The 24582-nt window shown below is 46.0% G+C and overlaps 2 protein-coding genes across 5 annotated transcripts in view; both read right to left on the reverse strand.

The window, feature by feature from the left end:
* Positions 1 to 227: 227 nt before the first annotated feature.
* MFSD5 (major facilitator superfamily domain containing 5) lies at positions 228 to 2532 on the reverse strand. 3 transcript variants are annotated; one of them, XM_007518187.3, is made up of 2 exons: positions 2374 to 2532; positions 228 to 1804 (listed from the first exon to the last, which is right to left on the reverse strand). In XM_007518187.3, exon 2 carries the CDS (start codon positions 1784 to 1786, stop codon positions 434 to 436), a length of 1353 nt encoding a protein of 450 aa, XP_007518249.1. In that variant the 5' UTR covers positions 1787 to 1804; positions 2374 to 2532; the 3' UTR covers positions 228 to 433. The 3 variants fall into 3 exon arrangements, with proteins under 3 accessions (XP_007518249.1, XP_060051250.1, XP_016041509.1); XM_060195267.1 differs by having other exon boundaries at positions 2353 to 2528; XM_016186023.2 differs by lacking the exon at positions 2374 to 2532 and adding an exon at positions 2158 to 2337.
* Positions 2533 to 7128: 4596 nt separating this feature from the next.
* LOC132539505 (sperm mitochondrial-associated cysteine-rich protein) overlaps positions 7129 to 24582 on the reverse strand; it is a 40001-nt gene continuing 22547 nt past the window's right edge. For both annotated transcript variants that reach the window (XM_060195290.1, XM_060195288.1), the window contains 2 exons: positions 20368 to 22783; positions 7129 to 7753 (listed from right to left, as the gene is read on the reverse strand). In XM_060195290.1, coding sequence (XP_060051273.1) covers positions 20373 to 20894 — 522 coding nt within the window. In that variant the 5' untranslated portion in view covers positions 20895 to 22783 and the 3' untranslated portion in view covers positions 7129 to 7753; positions 20368 to 20372. The remainder of the gene's footprint in view (positions 7754 to 20367; positions 22784 to 24582) is intronic.

The following is a 24582-nucleotide window of genomic DNA, read 5'->3' on the forward strand; positions in this document are numbered from 1 at the left end:
TATAATAATAATAGTAATAACAATAGAGAGAGGTGGAAAATCTAGGAACCTCAAGATTTTTTTCCCCCACCCAGTACTGCTGGGGGGCATTTTCATTTTCACAGCCCTCAGTTTATGCTGAAGACAGACTAGAAATACTTTCTGTTGGCAACCCCATTCCTATCCTTGAGCCCACTCACCAGAAGCTCCTAAGGTGGGTGCAGGTGAAGATGAGTAAATCAAGTCAATGACAGACAGACAGTGTTTATTTTAAGTGGAAAGGGAGCAACACAGAGGCAGTTTTGGCACCTTCTTTCCAGTCATCACCCCCATATGCTCTCGGAGCCAAAGCACTGGCAGGACAGGCTCAGGTACCAGATATTTGCAAAGTCTGTACAACCCTGTGGAGGCTGAATGCAAGAGTCTATGCCAGCCCCCTAGTCCTCGAACAGAGTTAAAGCTCAGGGGCATAGGGCTCCCCAGTGGGTGAGGAAACCCGCAGCTCAGCATCATGTCTGACCACAGTGAAGAGCCCCACCACTGCCAGCAGAGCCATCACCATGACGGCAGAACAGATGCTGAACATGTTCTGAGTGCCCATTTTGCGATCACTGTCATGGAGGACAAGGAGGCCTAGGCAGGCCAGTAAGTGCAAGGGCACCCGGAACCAGTTGAGTACACCAGCTTGCTCTGTTTCAGGGATGACCTTCCTCCGTAGGAAGCTCATGCTTGGAAAGTAGAGGCCACAGGCCAATTCAATAAGTAGGAAGGCTATGAAGGACTCTGCCGGGCTCTCCTGGCCTGGACTGGTAGAAAAAGTCAACATGAAAAGGGAGAAGACGACGATGAGGACAGCAAGGGAGAGCAGGTGCATGGGCTGAAGGTGGTACCTCTTGGAGGTGGCAATGCGGTACAAGGAAGAACCAAGCAAGCTGGCTGCCATGAAGCTGGAGAAGACAATACCCAGTGGGGCCCCATGTGGGTCCAGCACAGGTGTCCACAGGAAGACAAAGATGTAGATGACACTCTCAAACAGGGCCTGTATGGTGCCCAGCAGCAATACTCGGCGGTCAGACAGGAGGCATCGCAGGCCCCCAGCACATGTCCTTGAGAAGGCACGCTGTCGATCATAGTTCTCTCCCCAGCTGTAAAGGGCAAAGGCCCCAGTCAGAGCCAAAAGAGGGATGGCAGCCACAAAGGGTGCTACAGGGCCTAGTCCCATCCAACAGGCCACGGCCTCAGCTGCCACACCTGCTGCGATGGCCAGCACATGGTTCCAGAAGGCAGCTCGGGCAAAGGTGGCTGGGATCCACTCAGCAGGGAAGTCATGACGCTCCACATGCTCATGCACGTACCAGGCCTCAAAGGCCGAGAAGAGCAGGGCTGTGGACAGCCCTCCTAGTGCTCGGCCCACCAGCAGTACAAAGTAGTCCTGAGAGAGCTTGGTTAAGCAACATAGCGAGTAAGTAAGGGAGAAGAGAACACAAGACTTCTTGCGACCCAGCCAGTCCACAAGGGAGGAGGACACCAGTCCAAAAAGGACTGTGGAGGCCAGGCCACAGACATAGAGGATGGCAATCTGACCCTCCAGAAAGTGGTAATGCTGATAGAGTTTATAGAGGTAGGGCGCCTGGAGCCAGTCAGCTGCCAAGGCCAGGAAGTAGACCTGATAGAAGTCCAGTTGAAACCGGAGGAAGGAGGGGTTGCTGCAGACCCTTCCAGGGGGCTTAGCCCGGCATCTTGACAGCTCCAACCCCAGGCAAAAGGCCAGGAGGACCACAAAGACGAGGTATGCAGTCACCAGCATGACGGGCCCCCGGACGACCTGGGGAGAGAAGGGGGATTCAAGGTAACATCCATTGCCTGGGTCACACTGTCAAGGGGCTGGGTGTCTGAACAGAGGGCAGCCCCTCCCCGGGAGGCCCCACCTAAGCCCCTGCCAGTAACACTTCCCCACCCCTCAATTCCACTCCCCCAGATCTCAGACTGGAGGGACCAGTCAGGTCGGCGGGAGGAGTGACCCGCCAGAGCGGTCTCCTAGGACACTGGGAGGTAGGGAGGGGTAAGAGGTTAAGGCAGAGTCCTGAGTTTTCTCCCCACCCATGCCCGGCATCGCAAAATGGGAGTTCCTTCAAAAATCCCAGCCCTACAAATTCTAAAGGGGCTGCTGTCCGGTACCACAACAGCTTCTGCGGACCTTCTTCTGTTACAGCCCATCCGAACGTCTCGGCATCTGTCCCGGCCATCTCTCCAGCCCGCGCTGGGCCTCTCCCGCGGCTTCAGGGTCACGCGTCTCGGATTTCCCCTCCTCCAGGTCGCAGACCCCCCGGGTCCCCCCTAGCCCACGCTCAGCGCTGCCACACCCGCTCGCACCTCGCCCAGACACCATCGCACCTGTTGCCCCGGTCTGCGGGGACGCTCCGGACACGTCCGGCTCCAGGCCGCCCGGCCGCCCTCCCCGCTCTACCTCCGGCTCCGGCTCGGGCTCCAGCAGCGCGCCCGCCCCTTGCAGCCAGCTTCCGGGAGCCGGGTCGGCCTCCGGCCGCCGCCATGATGGTCCCGTCACGTGACGAGGGCGCCCCTCTGAAGCCCCGCCCCCGCCCCGCCCCCTCGCCGCGGCGGAGCGCTGAGCTCAGCTGCGGGCTGCTGAGGTGCCTGGGGGCGACCGGTAGCTATTGCGGCTCCGGGTCCGAGCTCGAAAGATGAGCTCCGGCGACAGCCACCCCTTCCATTCCCAGAGACCTTCGGGATCACGCAAAATAAAGACCCATTTTCCCTTTCTTCCTTGGTATCCGCAGAGCCCAGGGCCGGAGCTTGCCGAGGAACACCGGTGTTCGGAGCCGCGGGGCTCCCGGGTTTCCCCCCTGTCCCTCAGGAGTGACCTCCCGGCCAGAGTCAGTGCGACCCACACACCTGAGGGAGGCAGTGTGGTGTAAAGGACTGGACTAGGCTCGCAAACGGAGGCTCATCTACCTGGCCTTGGGGCAAGCCACATCGCTACTTCTGTGTCCCCGTCTCTGGGTCTGCGTCATGAGAGACCAGTGCCAAAAAAAAAGAGTAAGGTTCAGCGGCACCATGACTGAAGAGGCCGGAGGTAGCTCAGAGGGCCGAGAGTTTGCCTAGTGCATCAGGTCCTGGGTTCAACCCCTGACACCATATGAAAGCACCGAGGACAGCATCAGAGGATCTCCATGGATGGTGGAGCAGTGCTTCCTAGTCTCTCTGCCTACCCCCCACACACACCACACCACACCACAGCTGGGAGGGCACCTAATCTGTCATGACTATGACCAAAGTTTGGGTCAGCCCCCTCCCCCGCATGACGCACAAGGCTACTGCAGCACTGAAGGAACCTTAATGCTGTGACGTTTCTCCTCTTTCTATCTGAAGAAGTTGACCTGGCAGCTCCAGTGATGACAAAAAAAAAAAAAAAAAAAAAAAAAAATGGGGGAGATAGTATAATAGTTATGCAGAAAGACTCATGCCTCATCCCTAGGTCCCAGGTTCAATCTTCTACACTACACTACCGTAAGTCAGAGCTGGGCAGTACTTTGATCAAAATAAAAAAGCAGATTGTATGTGCAAGGACCAGGGTTCAAATCCCTGGTCTCCACCTATACAGGGAGAGTTTCAGCAGTCAAACAATGCTACACGTGTCCCTCTGTCTCTCTCACTCTCTATCTCCCTTTGCTCTCAGTACTTTTTGTTTTATGATTTGTTTTTGTTTTGTTGTACCAGAGCACTGCTCAGCTCAGACACGAAAGTCTTTTGCATAACCATTATGCTATCTCCCTCACCCTCTGTCCTATTAAATTTTTTTAAATAATTTTTTTAATATTTAATTTAATTTATTTATTCCCTTTTGTTGCCCTTGTTGTTTTTTTATTGTTGTAGTTATTGTTGTTGTCGTCGTTGTTGGATAGGACAGAGAGAAACGGAGAGAGGAGGGGAAGACAGAGAGGGGGAGAGAAAGATAGACACCTGCAGACCTGCTTCACCACCTGTGAAGCGACTCCCCTGCAGGTGGGGAGCTGGGGTTCGAACCAGGATCCTTAGATCCTTATGCCAGTCCTTGTGCTTTGCGCCACCTGCACTTAACCCGCTGCGCTACAGCCCGACTCCCTGTCCTATTAAACTTATTAATTAAATTAAAAAAAATACAGCCAGGGAAGTGGCACAGTAAATAAAGCACTGAACTCTCAAGCATGAGACCCTGAGTTCCATTCGATTCCCCACCACTAACACCACATGTGCTAGAGTAATTCTCTGGTTTTCTTGCCATTTCTCTCATTTCACTATGAATCCACCGCTCCTGGCAGCCATCTTTTTCCCACTGTTGCCACTGATGTTGTTGGACAGGACAGAGAAATTGAGACAGGAGGGGAACATAGAGGCAGGGAGGGAAAGATAGACAACTGCAGATCTGCTTCACTGCTTGTGAGGCAACTCCCCTGCAGGTGAGGAGCTGGGAGCTAGGAGCCAGGCCCAGGATCTTTATGCAGGTCCTAGCAGTTTGCACTATATTATGTGCCCTTAACCTGGTGCACTACCTCCCGACCCCCTGAAAAAGTTATTTATTTATTTATTTATATCCCCTTTTGTTGCTTTTGTTTTTTGTTGTTGTAGTTATTATTGTTGTTACTGATGTCTTTGTTGTTAGATAGAACTGAGAAATGGAGAGAGGAGGGGAAGACAGAGGGGGAGAGAAAGACAGACACCTGCAGACCTGCTTCACCCCCTGTGAAGCAACACTCCTGCAGGTGGGGAGCCAGGGGCTTGAACCGGGATCCTTCTGCGGGTCCTTGCGCTTTGCACCATGTGCTCTTAACCTGCTGCGCCACCACGGACTCCCCTGAAAAATATTTTTAATTAAAAGAAAAAAAAAAAACGCTTCAAGCCTGGAGTTGATTGCCTATCTTGTGCCACTTACCAGCTATGTTCCCCAGGACAATTTATTTTATCTTATTTATTTTTTAAAGATTTTATTTATTAGAGGTTGGGCAGTGGTGCACCAGGTTAAGCACACATAGTACTAAGCACAAGGACCCGCTCAAAGATCCCGGTTCAAGCCTCCAGCTCCCCACTTGTAGGGGGTTCGCTTCACAAGTGGTGAAGCAGGTGTCTTTCTCCCTCTCTGTCTACCCCTCCCTCTCAATTTCTGTCGTATTAAAAAAAAAAAAAAAAAGAAAACAAATGACTACCAAGAGCTGTGGATTCGTAGTGCAGGCACTGAGTCCTAGGAATAACCCTAAAGGCAAACAAAATATATATTTATTAATAAGAAAAATAGGAGGAAAAGAATCAGATATCACGCTGGTGCACATGCTGCCAGGGCTTGAACTTGAAACCTCATGTTTGAGAGTCCAGTGCTTTATCTACTACACCATCTCCCAAACCACTACTAAGGAAAATTTATTAGATCTCTGACCTCTCTACAAGTTCTTCTTCTTCTTCTTCTTCTTTTTTTTTTGAAAGGATAATTTCTTTTCTTTCTTTCTTTCTTTTTTTTGCAAGATTTTATTTATTTTTATTTTTTTAAATATTTTATTATTTATTTATTTATCCCCTTTTGTTGCCCTTGTTGTTTTATTGTTGTAGTTATTATTGTTGTCGTCGTTGTTGGATAGGACAGAGAGAAATGGAGAGAGGAGGGGAAGACAGAGAGGAGGAGAGAAAGATAGACACCTGCAGACCTGCTTCACCACCTGTGAAGCGACTCCCCTGCAGGTGGGGAGCCGGTGTTCGAACCGGGTCCTTATGCCGGTCCTTGTGCTTTGTGCCACCTGCGCTTAACCCGCTGCGCTACAGCCCGACTCCCAAGATTTTATTTATTTATTAATGAGAAAGATAGGAGGAGAGAAAGAACAAGACATCACTCTGGCACATGTGCTACCAGGGATCGAACTCAGGACCTCATGCTTGAGAGTCCAAAGCTTTCTCACTGCACCACCTCCTGGACCACTAGACCTCTCTACAAGGTCTATCTTTTCTTATCTTAGCGTAAAAGTCAGAGTCTTTTTTTTTAATCTTTTTAAATTATATTTATTTATTTTCCCTTTTGTTGCCCTTATTGTTTTTATTGTTGCTATTGTTATTGATGTTGTCATTGTTGGATAGGACAGAGAGAAATGGAGAGAGGAGGGGAAAGGGGAAGACAGAGGGGGAGAGAAAGATAGACACTTGCAGACCTGCTTCACTGCCTGTGTAGCGACTCCCCTGCGGGTGGGGAACTGGGGGCTGGAACCAGGAACCTTACACTGGTCCTTGCGCTTTGTGCCACGTGCGCTTAACCCGCTGCACTACCGCCCAAAAGTCAGAATCTCAAAAAAAAAAAAAAAAAAAAGTTATCTTTTCAGAAGAGAAAACAAAAGTAGAACCGGAACTGGAATTGGTATGTTGCACCAAAGTAAAAGACTCTGGGGGTGGGGTGGGGGAGGGAGAATACAGGTCCAAAAAGAATGACAGAGGACCTAATGGGGGTTGTATTGTTATATGGAAAACTGATAAATGTTATGCATGTACAAACTATTGTATTTACTGTAGAATGTAAAACATTAATTCCCCAATAAAGAAATAAAAAAATTATATTTATTTATTGGATAGAGACATCCAGAATTCAAGAGGGCAGAGGTAATAGGGAGACAGGAGTCGGGTGGTAGTGCAGCGGGTAATGCACACGTGGTGCAAAGTGCAAGGACCGGTGTAAGGATGCCAGTTTGAGCCCCCACCTGAAGGGGAGTCGCTTCACAAGTGGTGAAGCAGGTCTGCAGGTGTCTATCTTTCTCTCCCCCCTCTGTCTTCCCCTCCTCTCTCCATTTCTCTCTGTCCTATCCAACAACAATGACATCAATAATAGCTACAACAATAAAACAATGGCAACAAAAGGAAATAAATAACTATTAAAAAGAAAACAGAAAGGGAGACAGAGACTCCTGCAGACCTGCTTCACTCGCAAAGCTTTCCTCCTGCAGGTGGGAATCAGGGACTCAGAACTGGGTCCTTGCACATTATGACATGTGTGCTCAATCAGGTGCACCACCACCCAGCACTCTTGACGTCAGAATATATTTTTTTAATTTTTAAAAAATTATCTTTATTTTCATGAGATAGACAGGGAGTGAATGAGAGAGAGAGAGAAAGAGAGGCCTGAGCCACTCAGGTCTGGAACATGGTGATTGATGCCAGGTTCTGCTTTTATAAACTTAAAGAAAACATTCAGCAGGTAGTTCTTTTTTATGACCCCTCTCATTTCCCCCCACCCTCCCAGCTGGGGTTAAGGGGTGAAGTTCCTTTAACTATTCCACGTTCTGAATATGCCTTCTAACACCTTTGTGTCATTTCATTAGTTCCTAGTACTTCAGTCAGTTCCTGTTCAATGGAAATGAGCTCTCCAGGCTTGCAGAAGCCATCTTCAATTCTTTTGTGTCCCTTTGTTTGGAGGGAGTTCTTCCCAGGTGATGCTGAGAGCTTAAGACTATGCTGAGGCAAGAGATATCTCTATGAGGAGGTGGTGCCCCTGGTAGGGATGCTGGGTCATCAGTAGGGGCAAGAGCTGAGAGTTCGATTTCTCTGTTGTAAGGGTCTCCATCAACCATCATCGTTGGCTTCATCCACTGTGGATTCTTGCCTTAACTAGTTTTTCATTAGTAATTGCAAAATGCCATTGTCGCTGAGTCAGTATTCCTTTCTTGGAATTCTTCTGTGTCCCTGAGTCAGTATTCCTTTCTGGGAATTCTTCTGTGAATGAGTTTTCTCCACCTCTTAGAACTTTTGGCTACTTTACCCTGAAATATAATTTATACAGGACAGGAAGCATAAATGCTTTAAAAATTGTTTTGGTGGGAGTCGGGCGGTAGCGCATCGGGTTAAGCACACGTGGCACAAAGCGTTAATGGACTGGCATAAGGATTCCGGTTCAAGCCCCCAGCTCCCCACCTGCAGGGGAGTCACTTCACAAGCAGTGAAGCAGGTCTGCAGGTGTCTACCTTTCTCTCCCCCTCTCTTTTTCCTCTCCTCTCTCCATTTCTCTCTGTCCTATCCAACATGACAACATCAATAACAACTATAATAATAAAACAACAAGGGCAACAAAAGGGAATAAATAAATATTTTTTAAAAGTTTAGTCTCTACCTTAAATTTATTTAAAGAATTTATTATTTATTTATTTATTTATTTATGAGGAAGACAGGCAAAGAGAGAAAGAACCAGACATCATTCTGGTACATGTGCTGCCAGGGATTGAACTCACGACCTCATGGTTGACAATACAAAGCTTTATCCACTGTGCCACCTTCTGGACCACAAAAAAAAAAAATTGTTGTTTATTTTTATTTTCTTTTATTTTTGTCTTCAGGGTTATCACTGGAGCTCCTGGAGGCCATTGTTTTCATTTTGTTTCCATTGTTATTATTGTTGTTGCTGGATAGAACAAAGAGAAATTGAGAGAGGGGAAGACAGAGGCAGGGAGAGAAAGATAGACACCTGCAGACCTGCTTCACTGTTTGTGAAGTGACTCCCCTGCGGCAGGGAGCTGGGGGTTCAAACCAGGATCTTTACCAACAGTCCTTATGCTTCATGCCATGTGCACTTAACTCACTGCGCTACTTCCTGGCCTCCAGCTATTTTTAACTTCTAATTCAGAGTAAGAAGTTATGGAGAATCATCATTAGGAGAAAAGAAAAAAGAGAGAGGGCTGGGGAGGCAGAATACTGTTTATGCACAAGGGCTTTCATGCCTGAGACTCTGAGGTCTCGGGTTCAATCTCTAGCACCACCATCAGCAGTGCTCTGCTGAAAAAAAAAAAAATAGGGGCTGGGTGACTCACCTGGTAGAGGGAACGTGATGTTACCATGCATAAGAACTTTAAGTTCAAGCACCTGGTCCCTACCTTCACGGGTGGGGAGTGGGGTTGGGAAAGCTTCATGAGTAGTGGAACAGTACGGCGGATGTCTCTCCAACTTTGTAAATGATTAAAAATATAAATATTGCTTTAAAAAATTTTTTTTATTATCTTTATTTATTGGATAGAGACAGCCAGAAATCAAGAGGGAAGGGGGTGGGAGAGAGATACATGCAGCCCTGCTTCACCACTCGAAAAGCTTTCCCCTTGCAGGTGGGGACTGGGGGCTTGAACCTGTGTCCTTGCACATTGTAACATGTGCATTTAACCAAGTGTGCCACCACCCGGCCCCATATATTGCTTTTTTAAATTATTTATTTATTTATTTTTTCCATATATTGCTTTCTTAAATTTTTTATTAATTTATTGGATGAAGACAGCTAGAAACTGAGAGGAAGGAAGAGAGAGAGAGGGAGAGAGGCAGAGAGATACCTACAATACTGCTTCGCCACTTGCAAAACTTTCCCTCTGCAGGTGGGGACTGGGGGCTTGAACCTGGGTCTTTGTGCATTGTAACATGTGTGATCAACTGGATGAGTATTCACCACCACCTGGGTGCTTGAATTAATTTTTTAGAACACTGAATTATACACTTTATCTTTTCTTTTCTTTGAAAATTTTTTCTTAAAAAGTATTTTAGTTAATTAATTATTGGATAGGAACAGAGAGAAACAGGGGGGAGATAGAGTTAAAAAGAGACAGTGAGACACTTGCAGCATTGCTTCACCAATTCTGAAACTTTCTGCCTGCAGGTGGGGACCAGGGCCTTGAACTCAGGTCCTTGTGTACTGTAATGTTTGTGCTTAGCCAGGTGTGCCACCAACTGGCTCCTTCTTTTCTTTCTTTCTTTTTAAACTTTATTTATTTCATTTGATAGAACAGAGAGAAGTTGAGAGGGAGGGGAGCTAGAAAGGGAGGAGAGTGGTCCAGGAGGTAGCACAGTGGATAAAGCACTAGGCTGTCAAGCATGAGTTCATGAGTTCACCCCCCAGCAGCACATGTACCACAGTGATGTCTGCTTCTCTCTCTCCCTCTCACTTGCCCCCACCTTCCTTCTATCCCTCTCATTAATAAATAAAATATAAAAAAAAGAAAGGGAGGAGAGATAGAAAGGAAGAGAGAGACACCTACAGCCCTGCTTCACCGATCATGAAGTTTCCCCCTTCAGGTAGGGACCAGGGTCTTGAATCTGGGTCCTTGTGCATGGTAATACATGCATTTAACCAGGTGTGCAGTGTACCACCCAGCCCCTTTTCTCTCCTTCCTCCTCTTCTTCCCCTCCTCCTCCTCCTCCTCCTCCTCCTCCTTCTTTTTTTATCAGAACACTACTCAGTTCTGGCTTATTGTGGTGCTGGGGATTGAACCTGGGAGCCTCAGGCATGAAAATAATTTGCATAACCATTTTACTGTCTTATTTATTTATTTATTTATGAGAAAGGGGAGAGAGAAAGAATCAGATATCACTCTGGTACATGTGCTGCCAGGGGTTGTACTCGGGACTTCATGCTTGAGAGTCCAAGGCTTAATCCACTGCGCCATCTCCCTGGACCATAATTTTTTACTTTTTTATGTGATGCTAAAGAATGAACCCAAGGCCTTATGTCTGATGGTACCACTGAGTACAGTAGTGTCTGAGAGGCCTGAATCATTACAGTTTTCCATTTTTCTTTTTAATATTTAAATATTAATGAAAGAGAAGGAGAGAAGAGAAGGAACTGGAAGGAGTCTGAGAGGTGGTACATTAAGGAGGGCATTGGGGGGCTGGGCCGCAGCACACTGGGTTAAGTGCACACAGCATGTACAATATTGCACTATTTATTTATTTATTTATTTATTTATTTAACCAGAGCACTGCTCAGCTCTGGTTTATGGTGGTGCAGGGGAATGGAACCTGGGATTTTGGAGTCCCAAGCATGAGAGTCTCTTTGTATAACTATTATGCTATCTACCCCTGCCCGGGTGTTGCACTTGTAAGAATGTGGTCCTGATTTCCACCATGGGCATCCCATGTGCCAGAATGAATGCTCCGGTTCTTCTTTCACTCCGTCACTCTCTCTTGTGTTAAATGAATAACATCCAAAATGCACACACACACACACACACACAGAGAGAGAGAGAGAGAGAGAGAGAGAGAGAGAGGAAGAGAGAAAAGCATAGCATCACCGGCAAATGCAATACTAGGCATCACATTTATGATTTCATGTCTGAGAGTGCAATACTTTAGTCACTGTACCAATTTCTGGGCCACTAACCTTGACTTTTTAAAATTTATTTTGTGGAAAGGGGTAGATATCATAATGGCTAACAAATAGATATTTGTGTCTGAGGCTCTGAAGTCCCAGGTTCAGACCCTAGCACCACTATAAGCCAGAGTTGAGCAGTGCTTTAAACAAATAAATTTTGTTTTCAATGTAGCCCTGGAGAGTGAACTCAGGATACTGCAGATGCATGATAACACCATTGAGCAACTTCCCTGGGGCCATTTATTTTTAATTATTCATTCTTAATACAGAAAGATACAAAGAGAGCGAGAGACCGAGACCAGAGTACCACTCACCTCTGGCTTATAATGGTGCTAAGGATTGAACTTAGAACCTCAGGGGCCCAGGTAAATTTTTTTTTATTAAAAAAATTTGTGATGTGGTCCAGGAGGTGGCACAGTAGATAAAGCTTTTGACTTTCAAGCATGAGGTCCCAAGTTCAATCCCTGGCAGCACATATACTAGACTGATATCTGGTTCTTCTTCTCTCTTTCATATTGATAAATCAAATCTTTAAAAGATATTTTTATTTATTTATTATTGCATAGGGACAAAAATAAATTAATGTAGAGAGGGAAATACATTGGGAGATAGAGAAGGAGAGAGACAGAGAGACACCTGCAGCCCTGCTTCACCACTCATGAAGCTTTTCCTCTGCAGGTGGGGACCAGGGGCTTGAACCTAGGTCCTTGTGCACTGTAATGTGTGTCTTTAACCTGGTGTGCCACCCCCTGGCCCTCAATAAATCAAATCTTTAAAAAAATTTATTAGTGGTGGTCTGGGAGGTGGAGCAGTGGATAAAGTACTGGACTCTCAGGCATAAGGTCCTGAGTTCAATCCCCGGCAGCACATGTACCAGAATAATGTCTGGTTCTTTCTATTAATAAATAAAAACTTAAAAAAATTAAAAATAAGGGAGTCAGGTGGTAGCGCAGCAGGTTAAGCGCACGTGGCGCAAAGCGCAAGGATCGGCATAAGGATCCCAGTTCGAGTGCTGGCTCTCCACCTGCAAGAGAGTCGCTTTACAAGCGGTGAAGCAGATCTGCAGGTGTCTGTCTTTCTCTCCCCCTTTCTGTCTTCCCCTCCTCTCTCCATTTCTCTCTGTCCTATCCAACAACAACGACATCAATAATAACAATAATAACTACAACAGGGAGTCCGGCGGTAGCACAGCGGGTTAAGCGCATGTGGCACAAAGCACAAGGATCGGCATAAGGATCCCGGTTCCAGCCCCCGGCTCCCCACCTGCAAGGGAGTCACTTCACAGGCGGTGAAGCAGGTCTGCAGGTGTCTATCTTTCTCTCCCCCTCTCTGTCTTCCCCTCCTCTCTCCACTTCTCTCTGTCCTATACAACAACGACGACATCAACAACAACTACAACAATAAAACAACAAGGGCAACAAAAAGGGAATAAATTAAATAAATAAATATTTTAAAAAATAATAATAACTACAACAATAACACAACAAGGGCAACAAAAGGGAATAAATAAATATTAAAAATAAATTAAAAATAAATTTTAAAAAATTATTGGACCAGGGCTGGGTGGTAGTGCACTGGGTTAAGCACACATGGTTTGAAGTGCGGGAACCGGTACAAGGATGCCGGTTTGAACCCCCTGCTCCCTACCTGCAGGGGGATCACTTCATAAGTGGTGAAGCAGGTCTGCAGGTGTCTGTCTTTCTCTCCCCCTCTCTGTCTTCCCTTCCTCTCTTGATTTCTTTCTGTCCTATCCAGCAACAACAACAGCAATAACAACAATGGAAAAAATGGCCACCAGGAGCTGTGGATGTGTAGTGCAGTCACTGAGCCCTAGCAATAACCCTAGAGGCAGATATATATATATATATGGAAGAAAGAGAGAGAGCATGGGAGACAGGAAAGACACCACAACACCACTGCACTGGCGCTATCCATGGTGCTCCTTTGTGGTGCTAAGGCTCAACCTAGAGCTTTGCACATGTTAAGATGTGTAGCTACTGGGATAGCATTAGACTGAAGATGTGCAGCTACCAGTGAGTTACCTGCCAGCCTGCAGATTTCCTCCCAGGATCCCATTTAAGTTCACACATGCCTCCCCCCCATTTTATTGTATTTATTATATTTATTTATTTATTTTACCAGAGAATTACTCAGTTCTGGCTTATGGTAATGCAGGGGGTTGAACCTGGGTCTTTGGAGTCTCAGGCATGAAAGTCTCTTTGCATAACCATTATGCTACCTACCCCTGTCCCACCCCACTTTTAAAAAGATTGATTTATTTATTTGCCAGGAGGGTTATTGCTGGGGCTCAGTGCCAATACTATGTCCCAGTGGCCATTTCTTCTTTTTTCTTTCAATTTTTTTTTTTTTTTTTTTACCAGAGCACTGTTCAGTTTAGGCTTATAGTGGTACAAGGATTGAACCTGGGACTTTGGAGCCTCAGGCATGAGAGGCTGTTTGCATAACCATTATGCTATCTACCATCCGTCCTCTTTTCTAATTTTTTTATTTGATAGGAGGGAGAGAAATTAAGAAGGGAGGGGGAGGTAGAGAGGGAGAGAAAAAGACACCTGCACACCTACTTCAACGCTTGTGAAGTTTCCTTCCTGTAGGTGGGAAGTGGGATTTTGTGCACAGTTATGTGTTAAGATTAATTTATTGGGGAGTCCGGCGGTAGCGCAGCGGGTTAAGTGCACATGGCACAAAGCGTTAATGGACCCGCGTAAGGATCTCGGTTCGAGCCCCCATTTCCCCACCTGTAGGGGAGTTGCTTCACAGGCGGTGAAGCAGATCTGCGGGTGTCTATCTTTCTCTCCCCCTCTCTGTCTTCCCCTCCTCTCTCCATTTCTCTCTGCCCTATCCAACAATGACGACATCAATAACAACAACAATAATAAGACAACAAGGGCAACTAAAGGGAATAAATAAACAAAATAAATATTAAAAATATTTATTTATTAACATGAGAGACAGAGAGAACATCCCTCTGACATCTGATGCCAGAGACTGAACTCAGGACTTCATGCTTGAGAAGAAGGAAAAACAAACAAAAAACTTGGGTTATAGTTGAGCAAGAAGAATGCTCTGGGTGGTGAGTGGAGAGAAGAAGGAGGATTCTAGTAGCTCTATGAAGGGCTGGCTCATTCCCTGGCTGGGGATGTGTTGTGTTGGGGTGGGCAGATGCAAGTTGGGGAGAGGAGCTGAAGAGGGAACAGGCAGAGAATGGGCAGCTTGGGAGTTGGGCGGTAGCACAGTGGGTTAAGCACACGTGGCGCGAAGTGCAAGAACCCGTGTAAGAATTCCAGTTCGAGCCCCCGGCTCCCTACCTGCCGGGGAGTCGCTTCACAGGCAGTGAAGCAGGTCTGCAAGTGTCTACCTTTCTCTCCCCATCTCTGTCTTCCCCTCCTCTCTCCATTTCTCTCCATCCTATCCAACAACGATGACATCAATAACTACAACAATAATAAAAAGCAAGGGCAACAAAAGGGAAAATAAATAAATATTTTTTAAAAATTTAAAAAAAGAAAAAGAAAATGGATAGCTCCGTGTCCTGGTCCTTGGACAACAGTGAGATAAGCATGACACAGGCCTGGAGTGCGCATGGTGGGAGGACGCAGAGAGAGCGTGAGAGGCAGGAGAAGGTAGAGGGTAAGGAGAGTGAGAGATGAGCCAGATAAGGTAAGACAGAAAGGACATGAAAAAACATAAGAGGGAGGGCCAGGGAGACAGCATAGTGGTAAAGCAAAAGACTTTCATATCTCAGGCTCTGAGGCCCAAGATTCAATCCTTAGGCCACCATAAGCCAGAGCTGAGCAGTGCTCTGGTCTCTCTTTTTCTCTGTATCTCTCATTTACAGTAGATAATGTACCAGAGTGATTCTGCTTCTTTCTCTCTCTCCTACTATCTTTCTCACTAATAAATAAAATCTAAAATAAATAAATAAATAAATAAATAGTGGTCTGGGAGGTGGCACAGAAGATAAAGCACTGGACTCTCAAGAATGAGGTCTTGAGTTCAATCCCCAGTAGCACATATACCAGAGTGATGTCTGGCTTCCTCTCTCTCTCTCTCTTTCCCTCCTATCTTTCTCATAAATAAATAAATAAAATCTTTAAAAATGTAATTTTCTAAAATAAAAAATTGCACAAATTTATTTAAGAAAAAAAGGGAACAACAACCACAAAATGAAACAAACAAAAACCAGCAACCTGGGATATAGTGCAGTGAATAAAATATTGGACTCTCAAGCATGAGATCCTGAGTTTGATCTCTGGCTTTGCATTTGTCAGAGTGATACTCTGGTTTGTCTGTCCATCTGTCTCATTAATTAATTAACATATGCTTTTTAAAATAAATAAGTAGGGAGTTGGGCAGTGGTATAGTCAGTTGAGCACACACATATTGCCATATAAAAGGACCAGAGCCCAAGCTCCTGGTCCCCACTTGCAGGGGAGGTGGGAAGCTTCATAAGCTATGAAGCAGGTCTGCAGGTGTCTCTCTTTCTCTCTATCTTCCTCTTCTCTCTCAATTTGTCTCTGTTCTATTGAGTACAAATAAAATAAAATAAAACAAAACAAAATAAAATAAAGTAAGTGGTCTGGGAGGTGGTGTAGTGGATAAAGCACTGGATTCTCAACTATGAGGTCATGAGTTCAATACCTGGCAGCAGATGTACTAGAGTGATGTCCAGTTCTTTCTCTCTCTTCTCCTATCTTTTTAATTTTTATTTATTTATTATTATCTTTACTTATTGGATAGAGACAGCCATAAATCAAGAGGGAGGGGGGTGGTAGGGAGAGGGACAGAGACACCTGCAGCTCTGCTTCACCACTCATAAAAGCTTTCCCCCTGTAGGTGGGGACTGGGGACTCGAACCAGGGTCCTTGAGCATTGTAATACATGCGCTCAACCAGGTGTGCCACCACCCAACCCCTATCTTTTTTTAAAAAATATTTATTTATTTATTCCCTTTAGTTGCCCTCATTGTTTTATTGTTGTAGTTATTATTGTTGTTGTTGGATAGGACAGAGAAATGGAGAGAGGAGGGGAAGACAGAGAGGGGGATAGAAAGAGAGAAACCTGCAGACCTACTTCAACACTTGTGAAGCGACTCCCCTGCAGGTGGGGAGCCGGGGACTCAAACCGGGTTCCTTATGCCGGTCCTTGCGCTTTGCACCACCTGCTCTTAACCCGCGGCACTACCGCCTGACTCCCTCTCCTGTCTTTCTTATGAATAAATAAATAAATTCTTTTTTAAAAAATATTTATTTATTCCCTTTTGTTGCCCTTGTTGAAATAAATTCTTTTTAAAAAAAATATTTTATTTTATTTATTTATTCCCTTTTGTTGCCCTTGTTGTTTTATTGTTGTAGTTATTATTGTTGTTGTTATTGAATGTTGTCGTTGTTGGATAGGACAGAGAGAAATGGAGAGAGGAGGGGAAGACAGAGAGGAGGAGAGAAAGATAGACACCTGCAGACCTGCTTCACCGCCTGTGAAGTGACTCCCCTGCAGGTGGGGAGCCGGTGTTCGAACCGGGATCCTTATGCCGGTCCTTGTGTTTTGCACCACCTGCGATTAACCCGCTGCGCTACAGCCCGACTCCCCCTATAAATTCTTTTTTTTTTTAAGTATTTTATTTATTTTATTTTTGAGAGAGATGCAGAGAGAGAAAGACACAGAGAGAAACCCCAGAGCACTGCTCAGCTCTGGCTTATGGTGGTGGGGGGATTGAACCTGGGACTGCGGAGCCTCAGGCATGACAGTCTCTTTGCATAACATTATGCTATCTACCCCTGCCCAAATAAATTCTTTAAAAAAATGTTTTAATTAGATAGAGACAGATAAATTAAGAGGGTAGGGAGAGATAGAGAGGGAAAGAGACAGAGGGACACCTGCAGCACTGCTTTGCCACTTGTGAAGCTTTCCCCCTATAGGTGGGGACCAGGGGCTTGAACTGGGAGCCTTGTGTACTATAGTGTGTGTGCTTAATCAGGTGCACCACCTCCTGGCTCCTATGAATTCTTTAAAAATAAAATTAAGGTTGGGGGCATACGGCTTACATGAGTGGTGGATTTATACTGTAGATATTGAGCCTTAGTGATAACCCTGGTATATAATAAAAGCAAAAGACTGGGGGAAACAGCATAATGGTTATGCAAAAAGACTTTCATGCCTGAGGCTCCAAGATCCCAGGTTCAGTCCTTCACACCACCATAAACCAGAGCTGAGCATTGCTCTGGTCTTTATCTCTGTGTTGTTGTTTCTGTCTCTCTTTAAAAGAATAATAATACATGGGGCCATGTGGTGGTGCACGTGGTTGGGTACACATGTTACAATGTGGAAGGACCTGGGTTCAAGCCCCGAGTCCCTACCTACACAGGAAACACTTTTGCTAGTGGTGAAGCTGTACTGCAGGTTTCTCTCTCTCTCTCAATCTCTCTCTCTCTTTATTTCTTTTTTCTTTTCTATCTTTCTTTCTTTTTACCAGAGCAATGATCAGTTCTGGCTTATGGTGGTGCAGGGGATTGAACCTGGGAGTTTGGAGCCTCAGGAATAAGAGTCTCTTTGCATAACCATTATCCTATCTCCCCCTGCCCTCTTTATTTCTTTATTGGGGGGGTTAATGGCTTACAGTCAACAGTAAAATACTATAGTTTATACATGCATACATTTCTCAGTTTTCCACATTTCCATTCAACCCCCACTAGGTCCTCCTCAGCCATCGTGTTCCAGGACCTGCACCCTCCCCCCCACTCCAGAGTCTTTTACTTTGGTGCAATATACCATGCAGGTGTTTCTCTTTTCCCCTCTCTATCACCTCCTTCCCTTTCAGTTTCTGGCTGTCTCTATCCAATAAATAAATAAAGATTTAAACAATACAATAAACAATTTAAAAATACATAAAAATAAATAAATAATAAAAAACAAAATAAATAAAAGGAAAAAAACGGGCACAGAAAACAGGATGAGTAACAAAGAGAGAAATAAAAATGGAAGACATGGAGGATAAAAGGGGCTTTGTGGTAGCACACTTGGTTGAGCGCACATGTTACAACACACAAGGACCCAGGTTCAATTCCCTGTCCCCACCTGCAGGGGGAAAGCTTTGCAAGTGGTGAAGCAGTGCTGCAGGTGTCTCACTGTCTCCCTCCCTCCCTCCCTCCCCCTTCCCCTCAATTTCTGGCTGTGTCTACCCAATAAATAGTAATAATAATAAATGAATCAGAGCTGAACAATATTGTATTCTGGCAATAAATAAATAAATAAAACAAAATGCACACATTTAATACAGAAGGGGAAAAATAAAAGGCCCACACAATAAGAAAGACTGAAACTGACTAGTGTCAGAGACCTAGAGAGATGTGGAGAGAGTTTAGAGGCTGTCAGTTTAGCCTCTACTCCCAGGAAGACACTCAGGTTTCTCACTTCCAGTTCTGCTCAATGGATTCTTCAAACCCCAGCACTGCCCCAAGAGACAGAAGGCTTACAACTCCTTACATGGATGTGGAATCACTGGGAGGCTGAGTCAAAGGCTCCCTGCTCCCCTCACCCCAGGCCAGAAGAGCATGGGCCCCACAGATGGGATTATTGCTGGGAGATTGAGATGGGAGGGGAGGGGGCTGACAAGCACTCAGAGATTTGAAAGAAGTCGGTGGAGAGCACCTTGCTCCTAGAAGCCAAGGACCAGGAAAGATGCCATGAGGTCCAAGGGGAGGGAGGAGCCAGAACCATAGCTCAGTCTCCTATTCTGGTCAGTTACTGACCTTGCTTGCCTGACTCAAGATGACAAGTAAGCAGTTCAAAGACTCTGAGATTAGTCAGCCAGATGGATAGAGGCCCAAGGGGCTAGAAGCAGCTCCTGGTGGCTGGAGAAATAACTCAACTGGTAGAAAGTGGGACTTCATGCCTGAGATTCCTGGTCCAGTCTCTGGTGCCACAGGTGCTGGAGTGGTGCCTATATTCTCTCTCATTTTCACATGAAATCTCTCTCCCCTTTTCTCTCACTCTTTCTTTTCATGAAATATATTTCTATTTCTTGTATTTTGGGGGGTATAGCATAATGGTTATGCAAAGAGACTTTCATGCCTGAGGCTCTTAAGTTTCCAGGTTCAATCCCCCACACCACCATAAGCCAGAGCTGAGCAGTGCTCTGGTGTAAAAAAAAAAAAAAAAAGATTTTATTTATTTATTAATGAGATAGGAGGAGAGAGAGAAAGAACCAGATATCACTGTGGTACATGTGCTCCCTGGTCCAATGCTTGGGGTAGGCAGTGATGTACCTGGTTAAGCACACACATTACCAAGTGCAAGGACTTGGGTTCAAGGCCCTGGTTCCCATCTGCAGGGGAAAAGCTTCACAAGTGGTATAGCAGGGCTGCAAGTGTCTGTTTCTTTCCATCTCTACATCCCCCTCCCCTCTCAATCTCTCTCTGTCTTTATCTAATAATAATTATTATTATAAAAAGATTTTTAAAGATATAAAGAGAGAGAGAAATACTTTCTCTACTGCACTGTCTCCCAGACCCCTATTTTTTGTGTTATTTTTAATGAGAAAGATATGGAGAGAAGAGACCAAAGCACTATTCAGCTGTGGTTTATTGTGGTGCTGGGGGTTGAACCTGGAAACTTAAGATCCTCAAGCATGAGTTTTTTGCAAGACCTTTATGCTGTCTCCCCAACCTGATTTTTAATTATTTTTAAATTTAAAAAAAAGTCTTATTTATGAGAGGGAAAACCAGGGCATCACTCTGGCATATTTGATGCTGGGGTTTAAACTCAGGACCTCAGGCTTGCAGGTTGGACCAGGTCCTGGTGTACCACTAAGTCCCAGGCTGTAAAATAAATAATAGTTAATCATGAATTTTTTTTAAAAAAAAAAAGGAAAGAAAAGAGAATATGAAAAAGTAGCCCCTGGACAAAAAGATTCCTTCTTTCTCTGGAAGACTCCATCTTCTCCATGAGAACTGCAAAAATAAACTTAGAAGATTCCCCAGGAAAAATATGGCAACTTGCTCACCTGCAGGGGTCACAGAGGAGGCTCAGAGTAGAACACTTTCCATTCCAGAAGTTGTAGAAGAGAAGGTTCTGGAACCAGCAGGCACATGCCCAGAAGCATGTGCCACTGCAAAGCAGAAGGCACAGCTGAAGCTGCAGGCACTGAGCTCCTGGATGTCCTGCTGTCCCTCTTTGTGCCATCCTTTGCTTCTGTCTCCTGTCCACGGACACAGCTACCTAAGTGCAACCTCACCTAGACTATCAGACAGTGCCACTGAGAGGTGCGTTGTTGCTGGAAGCAGCAGCAGCAGCAGCGATCAGCGGAGTCTGGAGGTCCCCAAGCAGGTCTTGGGCCACAATCACAGTTGTCACCACTGCAACCGGAGCAGGAGGTCAAACATGGAGCTTGGCCCTTGGACCGAGCATAAATGGGACAAGGGGGACAGTGGCAGCAGATAAGGTGGGGACCAGAACATGCAATGCAAGGGCCATAGGGACAAGTCAGGGGAGGACAGGCAGGGCAAGGAGGGCAAGGGCAAGTGCAAGGTGGGCCAGGGAGGCTGGGACAGGTGGGGCAGGCGTATGTGGGAGAGGGATATATCGTGCAGGGGCAAGTGGGAGGGGGGCAGCCAGGGCAGGAGCAGACACAGGCAGAGGGTGGACAGGACAGACAGGGAGAGGCAGCCGGTGGGCCGGGCCTGGAGGGTGGAGGGGGCTTTTGGCTGCTGAACTTCTTGTTCCGAGGTCCCAAGCGTAGACCCAGAGAGAAGTCCATTCAGCTGCTGGAGCAGCCAGGCTGGGGGTTGGGGGGATGGTAGAATAGGGGAGGCCAGTGGGGGGCAGGATTAAGCCTAAGACACTGCTGAGCCTTGCTGAGCCTGCAGGGAGCTCAGCCCTGCCCTTCCAGGTCTTCCTGCAAAGCTCTCCTGCCACCACCCTCCCTTCCACTGTAAGCCCTCCAACTGCACCAGAGCAGAACGCGCTCTTCCAATATGGCGTGCGCCTTCACGCCTCCGCTCCTTTGCTCATGCTCTTCTGCTGAGGGCCCGTCAGTCTCTTGTCTCCACCTGACCAGATCCTCGCGTCTCCGAAGTTTCCCTCTTTACCCTGTCCAAAAGTTTTTCTCGAGCTCTAGGCACCTGCCGCCTGCCTGGGTAGAGAACCTCCCCCCCCCCACCACCACCAGACTGGCTGCTTCAGACTCCCAGACTGTCCCCAAAGGGGATTTTGAGAAGCAGCAGCAGCAGCCAAGATGCCATGAGGCTGAGCCAGGACGTTGGCGGGGGCTGGCAGTGCAGGGGAAAAGCGTAGGTTCTGGGAGTTTCCAGAGGGGCAAATCCCAGTGTGTATGGGGGTGTCTCTGGGAGACTGATAATCAATCTGGACAATTTTCATTTATTTATTTAAATTATTATCTTATGTTATTATTATTTTTAATATTTATTTTATTTATTTATTCCCTTTTGTTGCCCTTGTTGTTTTATTGTTGTAGTTATTATTGTTGTTGTCGTTGTTGTTGTTGGATAGGACAGAGAGAAATGGAGAGAGGAGGGGAAGACAGAGAGGAGGAGAGAAAGATAGACACCTGCAGACCTGCTTCACCGCCTGTGAAGCGACTCCCCTGCAGGTGGGGAGCCGGGGTTCGAACCGGGATCCTTATGCCGGTCCTTGTGCTTTGCGCCACCTGCGCTTAACCCGCTGCGCTACAGCCCGACTCCCATGTTATTATTTTTTTAATGTGTTGTTTATTTTAATGGGAGGGAGGGAGAGAGCAGAGCACTGTGCAGCCCTGGCTTATTGTGGTGAACCTAGAAAGTAGAGCCTCCAATGCCTCTGTCACCTGAAAACACTACGCTATTCCCCACGCTTGCCTTTATTTATTTATTTATTTATTTATTTTCATCTTTTCTATGATTCATTTTCTTTTCTTTTCTTTTTTGCCTCCAGGGTCATCACTGGGGCTCGATGCCCGCACCTAGAATCCACTGCTCCTGGAGGCCATGTTTTTCCCATTTTGTTGCCCTTGTTGTTGTATTCATTGTTATTGTCATCATTGTTGTTGTTATTGTTGTTGGGTAGGAGAGAAATGGAGAGAGGAGGGGAAGACAGAGAGGAGAAGAGACAGATAGACACCTGCAGACCTGCTTCACCACTTGTGAAGCAACCCCGCTGCAGGTGGGGAGCCAGGGACTCAAACCAGGATCCTCACACTGGTCCTTGTACTTCACGCCATGTGCACTTAACTCACTGCGCTACTGCCTAGCCCCCTTTTTTGTCTTTATCATAGGTGGGTTTTTGTTTGTTTGTTTGTTTTTGTTTTTATTTATAAAATGGGAACACTGACAAGACCATAGGCTAAGAGGGGTACAATTCCCACCACAGGAACTCCATATCCCATTCCCTCCTCTGATAGATTTCCTATTCTTTATCCCTCAGGGATTATGGACCCAGGGTCATTATGGGATACAGAAGGTGGAAGGTCTGGCTTCTGTAATTGTTTCCCCACTGAACATGGGCATTGGCAGGTTGATCCATACTCCCAGCCTGTCTCTCTCTTTCCCTAGTGGAGCAGGAAACTGGGGAGGTGGGGCTCCAAGACACATGGTGGGGTTGTCTGCCCTGCGAAGTCCAGTTGGCATCATGGTATCATCTAGAACCTGGTGGCTGAAAAAGAGTTAAGACAGAAAGCAGAGCAAATGAACCTAGAGGCAAGAATATTGAGGATGGGGATTGGGGTCTCCATTTTGGAAAAAGCTAGTAGGTCTAATTTAGGCATATTTCACAGGGCCCATGACCCAACTAGTTTTTGCCTGCACCTCATAGCTAATATGCAGGTGGATCCAAATTATTGTCTGGGTAGATGGTGTCATAGTTGGAAAAAGGACCAGAAAGCTGGATCAGGGAAGAGAGTAGCTCCCAGATAGGGGAAAAGGGTATAAATATTGTTAACTGTAAACCCCATTGATCGGATCTGGGGCGCATAGTCAGCACAGGAGCCTGTGTAACCTCTGCATCCCTGTAGGTCTGAGCTCAAATACCGTGATCACGGCTAGGAACCGGGATTCCAGGCTGTGCTAATTTCAGGACCCATCATCCTCAGGTGATAGGCAGAGTATGCTATCCAACCTCCCTTCAGAGAATGGAACATTCCCTACCACTGCTGATCCATATCATAGATGCTTTACAGCTCCAGGCCACCTTTTTTCAGATAGAAAGAGGAAATAACAGCACAGTGCCATAGTTTCATACAATAGGAGCCAGTGGGCTGTTTTGCCAGCCCAGGCAAATTTATGTATGTGTGTATTTAGTAGTAATAGTGAGAGTTAACCAGAGTATCACTCCGGCATATGAAATGCTGGGATCGAACTGGGACATCATGCTTTTAAGTCCAAAGCTTTAGCCACTGTGCCACCTTCTGGGTCACTTTTTCTCCCTTCCTTCCTTCCTTCCTTCCTTCCTTCCTTCCTTCCTTCCTTCCTTTTCAATATTTACTTATTTTGGGTAGAAACAGAGAGATATTGAGAGGGGAGGGGGAGACTAAGAGGGAGAGAGACAGACACCTACAACACTGTTTCAACACTTGTGAAGCTTCCCCCCTGCAGGTGGGGACCAGGGGCTTGAGTCCTTATGCACTGTAATGCGTGTTCTCAACCAGGTGTGCCACCACCGAGCCCTGGGCCACTATTCATTTATTTATCTTTACACAATGCCAGAGGTGGGACCTGTGCAATAATATCACCAAGCTGTCACTCTGGTCCAATTATTATTACATACTTACTATATTTAAAAATATGATCTATAATAATATTTTACTGTATATACATATATATAGTCTTTTCTTCCAGGGTTATTATTGCTAGAGCTCAGTGCCTGCACTTTGAATCCATGGCTCCTGGCAGCCTTTTTTTTTTTTTTTTTTTTTTTTTCTATTTTATTTGACAGGGTAGAGAGAAATTGAGAGGGGAGGAGAGATAGAGAAGGAGAGAAAGACAGACACCTGTAGACCTACTTTATGGGTTGTGAAGTGTTACCACTGCAGTTGGGGAGTGGGGGCTTGAACCCAGGTCCTTGGGAGGGTCCTTGAGCATGGTACTGTGTGAGCTCAACCAAGTGTGTCAACACTCAGCTCCTTATTTTATATTTTTACTTTTTTTCTTTTCTTTCCTCTTTCTTTCCTTCATTTTTCTTTCTTCCTTGCCACCAGGGTCATTGCTGGGGTTTGGGGCTGGCATTACAAATACACTACTCCCAGAGGCTATATTTTCCTTTCTTTTCTTTTCTTTTCTAGGTTTTTTTTTTTTTTAAATCAGATAGGACAGAGCAATTGAGAAAGGGAGAGAGCAGACTTCTGAGCTGGTGGAGTGGCTCTGCCTGTGGACTCTGAGGCAGGCAGACAGGGCTTCAGGTTCAAAGCCTGTCCTCCCCAGAGGACACCACCACTTGGGGGAAAAAAAAAGGAAGGG

This window comes from Erinaceus europaeus, chromosome 7 (genome assembly GCF_950295315.1).
Source record: "Erinaceus europaeus chromosome 7, mEriEur2.1, whole genome shotgun sequence".
Taxonomy (NCBI): domain Eukaryota; kingdom Metazoa; phylum Chordata; class Mammalia; order Eulipotyphla; family Erinaceidae; genus Erinaceus; species Erinaceus europaeus.

Coding starts and splice junctions, on each gene's coding strand:
- MFSD5 (XM_016186023.2), bottom strand. CDS start 2,196: ATGGGCTGTAACAGAAGAAGGTCCGCAGAAGCTGTTGTG. Junction 1,805..2,157: donor GGTCCGCAGAAGCTGTTGTG/GTACCGGACAGC, acceptor TTCTCTCCCCAG/GTCGTCCGGGGGCCCGTCAT.